Source organism: Caretta caretta, chromosome 27 (genome assembly GCF_965140235.1).
Source record: "Caretta caretta isolate rCarCar2 chromosome 27, rCarCar1.hap1, whole genome shotgun sequence".
In the NCBI taxonomy this organism is placed as follows: domain Eukaryota; kingdom Metazoa; phylum Chordata; order Testudines; family Cheloniidae; genus Caretta; species Caretta caretta.
The window spans coordinates 11,548,973-11,561,023 of NC_134232.1; the positions used below are offsets into that span (position 1 = coordinate 11,548,973).

At 49.4% G+C, this 12,051-nt stretch overlaps 1 protein-coding gene across 2 annotated transcripts in view; it reads left to right on the top strand.

Annotated features, from left to right (window-relative positions):
• The first annotated feature begins 1,045 nt into the window (after positions 1-1,045).
• The window catches only part of SOCS7 (suppressor of cytokine signaling 7), a 37,168-nt gene continuing 26,162 nt past the window's right edge, over positions 1,046-12,051 (top strand). For both annotated transcript variants that reach the window (XM_048830122.2, XM_075123666.1), the window contains exons 1-2: positions 1,046-1,838; positions 9,806-9,870. In XM_048830122.2, coding sequence (XP_048686079.2) covers positions 1,063-1,838; positions 9,806-9,870 — 841 coding nt within the window. In that variant the 5' untranslated portion in view covers positions 1,046-1,062. The remainder of the gene's footprint in view (positions 1,839-9,805; positions 9,871-12,051) is intronic.

Here is a 12,051-nt window from a genome sequence, read left to right on the forward strand (position 1 = left end):
CTTAGCTAATAGCCATTGGTGGGCCTGTCCCCCATGAACTTACCTAATTCTTTTTTTGAACCCAGTTTATTTTTGGTGTGCGCAGGGATGAGAGAGAGGAATGGAGAGTGGGGGAGAGTTAAGCCCTCTTCCTGCAAATGGATCATCAGTGACTGAGGATGCATTGAGCTGCCTGTGCAGAACGACTTGCAATACCGGGGGGCCTAAGACCATAGACGGGTGGAGAAGATGGTTGATGGAAAAGGAAACATAAAGGGGCAATCAGAGGAGACCGGTCAGTGTCACTTCAGGTCATAATCCGCATCTCGTTAACATGGCTTGAGTTGAAGGCAACAAGGCTGCAAATGTTGTGGGGGGATGTGCTCATGAACCACAGCTAGGGTGACCAGATAGCAAGTGTGAAAAATCGGGATGGGGAGGGGGGTAGCAGGGACGTTTATAAAACAAAGTCTCGAATATCGGGGCTGTGCCTATAAAATCGGGTCAACTGGTCACCCTAGCCACAGTGAGGGGCTGGACGGGGGAAACCAGAGGGCAGGCTAAGCCCCACCCCACCGACAGCGCCTGTCCCAACAAACATCAGGCCCAGCTCCAGGAGGAAGGGTAGGGGAAGCAAAGGGCTGGCCCTGGGGCAGGGACTCAGGAGGGGGCGGGGCTGATGAGAGAAGGGGTGGGGCCTAGGCCTGTCAGGGGGCGCGGCCTATGGGAGACAGGGCGGGGCAACATGAGGCCGGAATAGGGGGCGCGGCCTATTGGAAGTCGGGGCTGACGTAGGGCGAGTCGCGTAGATAGGGGGTGGGGCCTATGGAAGTCGGGGCCAACGCGGCTCGAGGGACGCAGGGGAGGGGCGCGGCCTGAGGCGGGAAGGGGTGGGGGCGTGGCCGGGAGCGCGGCCTGAGGCGGGAGGGAACGGGGGCGAAGGGGCGTGGCCGGCGGCGGAAGTGAGGGGGCGTGGCCGGCGGCAGTGCCCCCCCCCGCTGAGGGAGAGGGGAGGCGGCGGCGGCGGGTCCCGGGGGGCTGCCGGGGGGCGGGGGAGGCGCCGCCCCGAGCCGGGCGGGCGGGATGCGGCGAGCCGAGCTCCGGGACGAGGGGGAAGCGGCGGCGGCGGCCTCGTACCGGGTGCTCAGCCGGCTGCTGGGCTATGGGGCCGGGCCGCAGCCGGGCGGCGGCGGCGGCAAGGGCCCCGCTGAGGAGGGCGGCGCGGCCGGGGGGCCGCCGCTGAGGGGCTCCCGCCCGCCGCCGCCGCAGCTCATGGTGTTCCGCAACGTGGGGCGGCCGGGCGAAGCGGGCGGCGGCGGGCCCGGCCCCTCGGAGCTGCTCTGCCCGCGGCACCGCTGCGCCCTGGAGCCCTCGGGGGAGCCGGGCTGGGGGGCGCTGCCGCCGGCCGGGCTGGAGCTGCAGCTGGCGGCGCTGGAGCTGCAGCGCGGGAAGGCGCCCGGCGGCGGCGGCTGCCCCTGCCTCCGCCTGCTGCCCGCGCCGGGCGGCCCGGCCGCCGAGGAGACCAGCGACGCGCTGCTGGTGCTGGAGGCGCTGGAGCCCGACGAGGCCGAGAGCTGCGCCGAGGAGGGGCCGGGCAGCCCGGGCCGGGCCGTGGGCGGGAGGCCGGGGGGCCGGGCCCAGCCGCCGGCCGCCGCCGGCGCCGCGCCCCTCGGCGCTCGGAAGGGCTCGCTCAAAATCCGCCTCAGCCGCTTCTTCCGCACCAAGAGCTGCAGCGGCGCCTCGGCCGGGGGGGAGCCCGCCGCCGCCGCCGGCAGGAGGCGCTCCGGGGAGCTGCCCGCCTCGGCCGGGAGCCTGACCGACGTGTCCAGCCCCCGGGGCCGGGAGCGGGACGCGGGCAGGTAAGGGGGACTGGGGGGGGGCGCTGTGGGCGGGCGGGCGGGCTTACCGCAGAGGGGTGCGAGGCGCTGGGCGCCCAAGGCGTCAGGGAGCCGAGGGGCCGTGGTCGTGCAGCGTCCTGCTGACAGCTCGGAGGGAGCAAGGCCTTTGGGGGGGGGGGATGCCCTCCCTTCTTGTTCTTGATGCACTGGGGTGGGGGGGTTGTGTTTTCCATGCAAGGCTCTGCGTGGGCTTGTGGGTGCAGCTGTGAAGAGTCCGGAGCTGGGGGCACGTGTGAGAAGCAACAGCTTGGGCTCGGCCTAAGGGTATGGGGCGTGAGGCCAGGGTGCAGGCCCTGCCCTATGCTCTTTGTGCAAGGGTCCAGAGAAGCCATATTGGGGAGGTGTGTGCGCGCCAGGGTATACGCCCCTAATGCCAGGGAGGCAGAGGGATGTAGAGGCTGCCTGCCATCGTATGTGCTTTCAGTGTAAGGGGGGGGTGAGGTGGGTATGGGAGATGGCAAGTGCGTGCCATGGTGTGAGGCAGAAGGATGCTTTAGTGTCCATTCACAAGGAGGGGCATGGGGTAGGCTGTAGGATATGTTCCTGTCATTTACGGGAGGAGGTTGGCATGCCCGTTCAGCTCCATGGACAGGCATACGTCAGGAGTGTGTTCTCGGCACAAAGGTCCAAGGAGGGCATGGGTTATGCATATCCAATGTAGTGCTTGTTGCTGTTCAGTCCCTCCTCTGAGGGGCTCATCATTCCCACCAACACAGCTCAGGCACATCAAATGTAGGTGTAAGCAGGAATACACTCTCAGCAATGCTTTGGGAGCAGCACCTGGGAAGGAATAGCTGGTAAATGTCCAGGAGCATGAGCCATGGGGTTTTGGGTTCTTGCTTTGTTGTAGTATCTGGTGTATGCATCCGCAGGGCAGAACTTCTTAGCTGAGGAAGGCTTTAGTTCATCAGGCCATTGATTACTGCTAGAGCTTTCTAACGCCAGCTCTTAGGTTAGTGACTGCAGTCATGGCATGCCTTAAAAAAAACAACAACAAAAAAAACTTGACAGTGGCTAGGCTTGGAGTGTGCTGAGACCACGGTCTGTTGTGCTGCCTATACTAGTGGTCTCCAAACTTTTTGGATCACACACCCCCAGGGCCAGCTCTAGGGAAGCAAAAAAAAAAAAAAAAAGGGGGGGGAAGAAAAAGAGCTGCTGCTGCCGTGCCACTGAAGACGGAGCGGAGAAGAGCCGAGCTGCCGTGCACCCCCAGGATGCTCTTGCGCGCACCCCGCTTTGGAGACCACTCGCCTTTCCTGGCTCATTGTTTCCTCCCCCCATCTATTTGTCTTTGTCCATTTGCTGTCTCTTGTCTTGTACTTGGATTGACAAGGTGGGAGAGGTGATATCTTTTATTGGACCAACTTCCATTGGTAAGAGAGACCAGCTTTGGAGCTACACCGAGCTCTTTTTCGGGTCTGGGAAGGATAGTCCTCGCATCCCAGCTAAATATGAAGTGGAACAGGGTGTTTAGCATAAGCTGTTAGCGCACATTCTAAGCAACCATTCAAGGTAGAGTGGCCCGTTAACGCCAACTAAACGAACCCCCCTCTTTTTGTCCTAAAATTAGGAAGCACTAGTATCCCAATCTAAATTTTACTGTAGACTTGGTGATACTAGCAGTGCTGCTGTCTCTATCAGCTGGTGACTTTAGGGTTTTGAACCCGTGTTTGAACTGTTCTGTTCTGTTTGTTCCTGGGACGCTAAAGTCAGCACCTATCTCATGAGCCATTGATTAAAAGAATTGTGGAGCTGATCGATGTTATCCAAAGAGCAGCCATATGAGCCTTATGTTCTCCTGGGCCACTTCCAATATGACTTCGGCAATAATATTCAGCGCTGTAGTAGGAATAGTCACATGTGAGCTCTGCATACTCGGTGAACTTGTATTTGTTCCTTTGACAGGCATAAGTTAATAGGGACAAAAGGAAACTGCTTCAGCAGGAGGAGTGAAGTATTTGGGACCAAAAGGGGCTCATGTGGTGGCCTGTTATCTGCTCTCCATGTTACCATGTGGGCTTTGGAGTTCCAAGCTGCCATGGTGCTGCAGGGACTGCATGCTTGTTTCTGCAGCGGGGAATGCTGTAGTGATGAGGTGACATTACTTGGCTTTTGTTGGTGGGGAGGCAGGGAGTGCCTTACTGAGATCTTAAGCAAGTTTCTGGTCAGCCCAGGAGCAGCATTTAATGGACTCTGGAAACAGTCTAGTCCTTGACCAGGAGAATTGATTGGTCTAATGTAAGTCCTTTGGGAAGAGAGGACATATGAAAGATGTAGTTTAAGAGTTTATGATGGGTGAGCAAGAAAATCCCCCAACATCTTAGGTGTGAGTAGCAAACAACCTTTGGAGAGTTGTGGTCCAGAGCACCAGTTTGTGGTAACTGTGCAGCCAATATGCCAAAAACCTTGCTCACCTTACTGATGTAGGCTGGGGGACTGAAATTATTGGCTTCTCCTAAATTGGGGATGTCATGAGTTAGCCTCTGAGATCATATAGCCTAAACTTCTTGGCTAAATTGCAGTGTCAACTTGTTACCACTTAAGGCTCAAACACATTGACCAGCATTAAGTACTGTTAATGCACTTCTGAGATGAGCCTTGGTGATTCTTTACGTGTGGGAGCTCCATTTACCATAAATGAACCTTAGATGGCAGAGAGATTCCATTTGCTTGTAATGACACTATTTTGCTAATGTACTTGTTTATTTCCTCATTCCTTTTTCTTGTTGACCAGAACTGGAAGTCTTTAGGATTTCCGAGAACTGAAATAAAGTGGCGTGAAATTATCAGTTACATATTAACAGATTTAGACCAAAAAGAACATACTGCCACATGGATTCTTCCCTTTGTAGGAGAATGTAATGGTCACTGCTCTTGCAATTTCCAACTCTTACGCTCGGAAGCATGGGATTCTGTACGCATTAGGTAGTATTTTAACAAAGATTAGCTCAATGTGGTGAATCAAAAGGGTCTAGATTTGAACCGTGCCTTCTGTTCACATGGGCACTTTTTCATGGAGCTCTTGTAAGGGATAGGAAAGAGGGCACATCACTGTTGTATTTTGTTCCCGTTCCCCTACTTGCCAGGAGGCTACATAGTCATGGAGCATCCATTGCTAGCTCCTAGAGAGTTTGGCTTTATGCCGTCTCGTGCCAGTGAAGAAGAGTAGGTTAGTCTGGGTTGCTGCCCAAGTCTGCAGCCTTATATGCACAATCTGCTTCTGTGCAGATGTGGGAAGGAAGAAAGGCTGCTTTCAAGGAACCATGTGCTGCATTGCCCACGTTTGCGGGACCTGCTGTGCTGTAGCAATGGGGCACCACCACGGTTCTTACAGCTGCTTCTGCCCCCTCTTTTGTTGGTTTAACCTCCGCTCTGGGGTGTTATGGTGTCTTTTCTCCTTCTCCCAAGCTGCCTCAAAGTACTTGTGTGCTGGGTACCCTTTCTCAACTTTCCCTTCCTCATGGCCAGCGGTGTTCTGTGCAGACTGTTTGTTCTTTGCCCTTGTCCTCACTAGGAGAAAAAGGGAATCTTCAACATTTGTGAAAAGCCTAGTGTAAACAAGGCAATTTATAGTTCTAACACATGTTAGCTGGTTGAAGTAAATCCTATGCTCTCCCTTTGGGTTTACCTCAGTCAGCTAATGCATGTTAATACTGCGGCATGCCTTGTCTGCACCAGGGTTTTAAGATTTGTTAGCTAACCTTAAAATCTTTTTTTAGTATGGACACGGCATTTAAAGTGAGCCACAGATGGCTGACCTGACCAAATTCTATCGCTACTCAGAGCTTTTGGGAAAAACCCGTTCCACGAAGACTAACTTTAGGACTGGGTTCGGAGGGGTAGCCATGTTAGTCTGGATCTGTAAAAGTGGCAAAGAGTCCTGTGGCACCTTATAGACTAACAGACATGCTGGAGTGTGAGCTTTCATGGGTGAATGCCCACTTTGTCAGATGCATGGGCTGAAGTGGGTATTCACCCACGAAAGCTCATGCTCCAATACGTCTGTTAGTCTATAAAGTGCCACAGGACTCTTTGCTGCTTTTAGGACTGGGGAAGAGGCTGCAGCAATCTAAGGGGAATGCTTCTCCAGTTAGTTCAAAGTTGACTTTTGATCCAGTCAAAGGTTGCTATTCTTGGACTTGCGACTTAGCTTTCAGGCAGATTCCTGTCAGTATATCTGACTCCCAGCCCCTTCCTCCTTCCTACATCCTTCCCAAAGAATTCCTGTTCTAAGATACTGACGCTAAGTACGTTTTGTCTCTGTATTGCAGAAGGCTGTTTACCCAGTGCAACTTTTTCTTAAATGTTACTGCTAAGCAGAATCCCCAGTATTTGAAGTTGCGGCCCAGGCAATCCATAGCATTCCGATTCCTTGAGGGACCATGTTACAACTCTGCTTAGTAAATGTAGCAAAAGTTGAAAGGAAAACTGACCCCATTATCTAAGATCAATAGTCCGTTCTGATGAACTGGGGTAGACTTTGACTGCAACTAAATATAGGAATACCTGTGGCAACATTCCTGCCTTTGGGCCTGAGCATTGATATTTAAATGCTGCAACACAGAAATTGCTCTCTGAAGCCATTGTGCACCACTGCTCTATTCACATTAAACTTGGGGATGCAGAGTTAGGCATGGATCCTGCAACTGCATCTGCACAGGCAGAGTCCCAGTGACTTCAGCAAGAGGCTGCCTGCATGGATACAGTTGCAGGCGTGTGGCCCAAGTCTTGTAGCTGGTTTACAGTAGCTAGTTCACATATAGCATCTGCCCACCCAACACTCAAGGATCTGATCTTTACAGTCCCTTCTAACATTCCTTTATGCGTTCATATGCAGAAGATGCCACCTGACCCCAGTGAGGATGACTGGCTAGGACTTTGATCTAAGCCAGTTTAACTTACTACCATCTCTGCCTGTCTGGAACCAATTACAGAAACTGGAAATGGAAAAGACTTAAGTCACCTTGTCCTAACTTACTCCAGAACAATATGAGTTCTCATGGCTGTTGTCTCAGCTGCTATTGATTTGATGGTCACCTGAACCTAAAACATTCTCCTCTGATCTCTAATGATTTAAAGATACCCCTGTCTGAGCCATGTCATCTGTGATATTTGATATGGCTCATCTGATGCTCAGGCTTGCCATTCATGCCATGTGAGCCGCTTGGAAATTCCATCACTAGCATTCTTTAGCAACTGCCACGTTCACCCTAATACCCACTTATGGCTCCCTCAGGACGCCTAGGGGATCTTCTGCAGTACTAAGCTAAACTGATGCAGCGGTGTTCTGTTGCCGGTCACACTTGATTACTGTTAATATTTTCCACCATAATTTGGAGACTCTTGCTGTGCTTGAGGAGAAGAGGGAAAGGAAATGTTAGAAGAGATCATTTGAGTTTAAAAGTAAACTGTAGCAGAGTCCAGTCCTTGTGAATCACTTCTGGATCTGACCCCACTGCAGATCTAGAAGTGGGAAATAACACATGGTGCTTTTTTTACATGATTATAGAATGGTAGTGTAAAAATGTAGCCATTTTAGTAACAGCACAGAGAGGTCCAAGATGTTTCTACTCCTTGCTATTCTCATTCCTCTAGGAATAAAATATGGCTTTAATAATAGATAGAGGTTTAATTCCAAACTATTTTGTTTTTAAGTGATTCCGTAAAAGTGATCAGTATCTAAATGGTGTTTCTCACTACTGTCCTTAATTGCAAAAATAGAACTAAATACTTCCTTCACACCTGTGCTAGCCCATCAGAATCAATGAAGTTACTCAGGTATAAATGAGAGCAGAATTTTGTATGCCCCGCAGAAAAGGCAGGATTATACTTGCATATTCTGCACTCTCTCCGATTTTAATGTGTGGTGATACAAAACTGGAGCTTAGATTTCTATGTTTCAATAACTTGGTTAAATTGATATCATGTTCAGCTTAACACTTTGCAGAAGATGGGAGAGGGCTAACTTTCTCTGAAACTGACCAGCTTCTTAAGAGGCTGGAGATAGGACAGCCAAGGGACAAAGGCACAACCTACTAGTGGATATAAGGGTAGCATTCAGATTGTGGAGAGCACTTCCTTCTTGCAAATCTAAAAATGGAGGTGGAGAAGAAAGCTCATGAGGAACCCAGTCAGCCTTGTAAAATCCCACTTGCCCAGGATGAGAGATTCTCTTGGATGGGCGAGTAAAATATTGGCGTTTCCATCATGGTAAAGATGGAAAAGAAAGGCTTATGTCAAGGCTGGTAAATCTTCATGTCCATGTTACAAGGCTGAATGTAGTAACACATGTTTGTTTGGATGGCACTGCTCTTAAATTGTGAAGCCTGGCACTAAGTAATTGACTCATCCTGCCTGGGTAGAGATTTCTGGAGTAGTGTAGTGTAGGAGGGATAGCTCAATGGAGGGGGGAGGGATAGCTCAGTGGTTTGAGCATTGGCCTGCTAAACCTTGAGGGGGCCATTTAGGAACCTGGGGCAAAAATTGGGGGTTGGCCCTGCTTTGAGCAGGGGGTTGGACTAGATGACCTCCTGAGGTCCGTTCCAACCCTGATATTCTATGATCTTTCAGGTGGCCAGCAGTTGGGTAGAGTCTTGTTAAGACAGTGCACTAGTATTAGCTGGCTGTATGCGATACTGGGAGCTACCACTGTAGAGACATTTATTAGAATTCTGTAGCACGCTTTTAAGATCATGTCTTGCACAAAAGCCAAGATTCAGGCTTGATTTGCCTGGAAACACTCAAGTAGTAGCCATGTACTTCTTACCCCCAACACAGGAACTTTGTCTTGCAGCCTCTAGCATGAAACTACACTTCTGCAAAGCAAACTTTAAACAGGCTAGTTTCTTTATTTGTTGTGGGACAAAAAACTGTTTCCTGTGAGGTTGTAGGCCAGCTGGCCTGCCTGCCGGAGGGTTATTTTTAAACAACAGTTCATGGTCAGCATTGGCTGTGCTCAGATACCAATGTGGTTGGGCTCTCTAAATAGTACTTTCAAGTATAAAGCAAGGGATCAAGTTAGAGAATTCTGACCACTTTTTTAACTCTGTCGTTACTGTTGCAAGACCACCTCTTGCACAAAGAGCTAGATTTTTAGAAGAGAGCATGGGAAGGGAGACTTCTGAGTTTCAGTTCCCACCTCTGTAATGGACTTGGATCTTGAGCAAGTCACAGCTACTCTGCCTTTGTTTCTCCTATGTTAATTGGTGATAATACCCAACTGTGCAAAGCCCTTCAGGATCCTTCAGTGAAGGATACTGTACAGGCTAATTTTTACTGGGCAGGGGTCGTACATGGCTAAATTTGTAGGCCTCATACTAGGTAAATTTTGGAAAGGAAATTTTAATGGGAGTCCTCAGAGGTACGTTTTAGCTACATTTCCATGTAGCTGAATGGGCTGAGCAGCTTTTCCACGGTTCACCTCATCTCTCAAACTGTCTCAAGGAGGCTGTGTACCTCATGTGACACTTGCATGTGGTGTGAGTGTCAATGCAGAGTTAACTGGTTTGGCATGCCCCATGTAACCTGTAACTCTGTCTTGATCATATGTGTTTCACTAGGGCATCTTGATGTAATGGCCAACCTAGGGAAAGAATTAGCTGCTCATAACACTGCCTCAGTTTTAAATAGGCTGCACGACTCAAGTTGGAGTATATTTGCTCTAACAGTCTAACTGGCATTCCTCCTGAAATTAACTTGTTACTTATCAATTTAGAGATGTGGTATGAAGACTGAGACTTAGCTTTGTGTATTGGTTGTTGTACTTAAATTTTCTAAAGCGGGTGTTCTCATAAATGTTAAACTGCATTGCAAGTATAGTGACTAGGCTCAGTCAGCTTTTCAGCAGATGAAGCTGCAGTTTTGCCAGAGCTGAGAAAGAATTGCTACTTTCCTGTATTCATTCATTAGCTCTTTCTCTCTCTCAACAGGAAACCCCGATTGACAAGAACTCAAAGTGCCTTTTCTCCGGTTGCTTTCAGCCCCCTCTTCACAGGTAAGGATAGAAAGATTAAGTGAAACACTTTATTTTACACTTTTAGGTGTGTTACTCTTTAGATTTAATTACAGAGAATTAAAAGGCTTCCTTTCCATTCATCTATTAAGAGCTATTTAGTCCACCAGGAATTATAATCTCTCAACCCCCTAAAAGAAGAACGCAGTGTAAGGCTTGTCTGCACTGGAAAGTTAATGTGGATAAAGGTAGGGTGTGAATTTAAAGCACAGTAGCTGTTCCGTATTAAATGCCTGTGGGGGACACTCTCTTAACAAGAACAGTTAATCAGAAGCAAGTCTGTGTAGACCAGCCCTGAGGAACAACAACTCCTCATTCTGCTTCATGTTTTTTTTTTTAATTTTCCGCTGTTGAGAGGGCAACAGAAGTCTGAACTGTGATTCTAGCACACACAGGGCTGTCTTCATTAGACATGCTGGTACTTGTAGCCACAGCAGGATACCCAGTGTGACCTACTATGTTTAAAAGCAGGAATCTTCACGCTGGTGCAAGCCACGCTTCTGTACTGGGTCTTGTACTAGTGCCAGCCGCATCGGTGCAGATGTCACAGGATCCTGTCTTAGGCACTGTGCAATCACAGCAGTGTGTGTTCCTGCACCAGCAAGCATAGTCACGTGGCTCTACTCAGTTGCTGTGCACAACTGAATCCAGAATCAAGGCCTGCTGTTAGAGAAGCTTGCAGTGAGCCAGCGTCTTATCCATTGGGTGCTGAGAAGGGTTGGTTAGATTCCTGTGTCTGTCCTGCCTGAGACTACCTCTCCCCATGACCCAGTGCTATGGTGGTATTAGGTGGGTGCTTGAGCTTGATCTCGGAGTGGAAAAGAGCAGACAGGTTGGAGGACATATTCTGTGTGAGGGGTCCCTTTGGAATGCTTCTTCCCAACTTGTTGGTCTGTAGTGGCCCAAATCCGTTAACTTTTAGGGGATGCTTCAAACCAGTGGGCTTTGCGTGGGCCTTGGTGGAGGGCTGAGGCAGTGCCTCAGTGCAATTGTCTGGGAATGTATGGTGGAAGAAGAGGGGCTGCTGGCTTTGGACTATGTAGACTGCAACTTCAGTATTGTGGTTTTAAGTGTTTCTTGGGATGCCCAGAGCTTTGATTGGTATGATTTTGAGATCAGATTGGCTATAAATAAAAGCAAAGGGCTTCCTGCATATCCCATTTGCTTCTTGATTCAGGTGTCAATAGAAACCCAGCTAATATGGTAATAGGCACATTGAAAGTACGGTACCTGGTGTCTGAAAGGAGGAGGAGTGCACACATACTGATGTCCCTTTATAGGGTTCTGGTCGACCTTTGTGCTGATCAGTGACAGTGCCGAGAGCTGCCTACCTTGAAGGTCATTTCTTTACCTTGCCTTGAATGGGTAAATGAAGAATTCTGCCTCCTCCCAGCCTTTAGTTCTGGCAGAGTGAGTTGAGCTAACATCACAAATGGAGACTGGTGAGAATTCAAGCCATAGCTCTTCATCTTCTCCATTTCCTCGTGAATTGAGACCCCCCCCCCCAGAAGTCATTTTAATATTTTGGTAGCAGCACAAGCTTGTTTTTTTCCTGTAACATGCCTAGCTTCTTGTAGATGTGCATAATGTGCATTCATTCTGCAAACCAGAGACTGCCAAAGCCAACACTGCTAACACCAGCTCCTCAGCTGTTGCCAGTGGCCTGGGATCTTCAGAGTGTGTGTGTGTGTGAGAGAGAGAGAGAGAGCGCGCGCGCATATGTGGGAATACAAACCTTGTATAACCTTTTAAGAAATTAAAACTTTAATGGACTTCATCATAATGGGTTTTAAAGTAACTTTTCTCCAGAGAAACTGCAGAGAAGAAACTGGAAATGACTAAATTGATCACAAGTTTGAAATCACTTTAATTTTGCCAGTGAATGAATGTTGTGGCTGGTTTTGTAACTCAGGTTTTTCCGATTAGCTATTTAGAAGATTTTTTGTAACTTTGTTGAAACTTTCTGTAATCTGGAGACTGTCATCTCAAGACCTTTTCACTTACATAAGACCATGCCAACTTCCTCAAATGGTCTTGTGTCTGGATTATTGATATCTTTATCTGCTCACAGACATCAGGTTCTCTTATGCAAAACACTGGGTAGTTCATTTGCTGATTTAAATGGGACTTTTCCAAAAATTGACACTCACTAAGGATGACCTA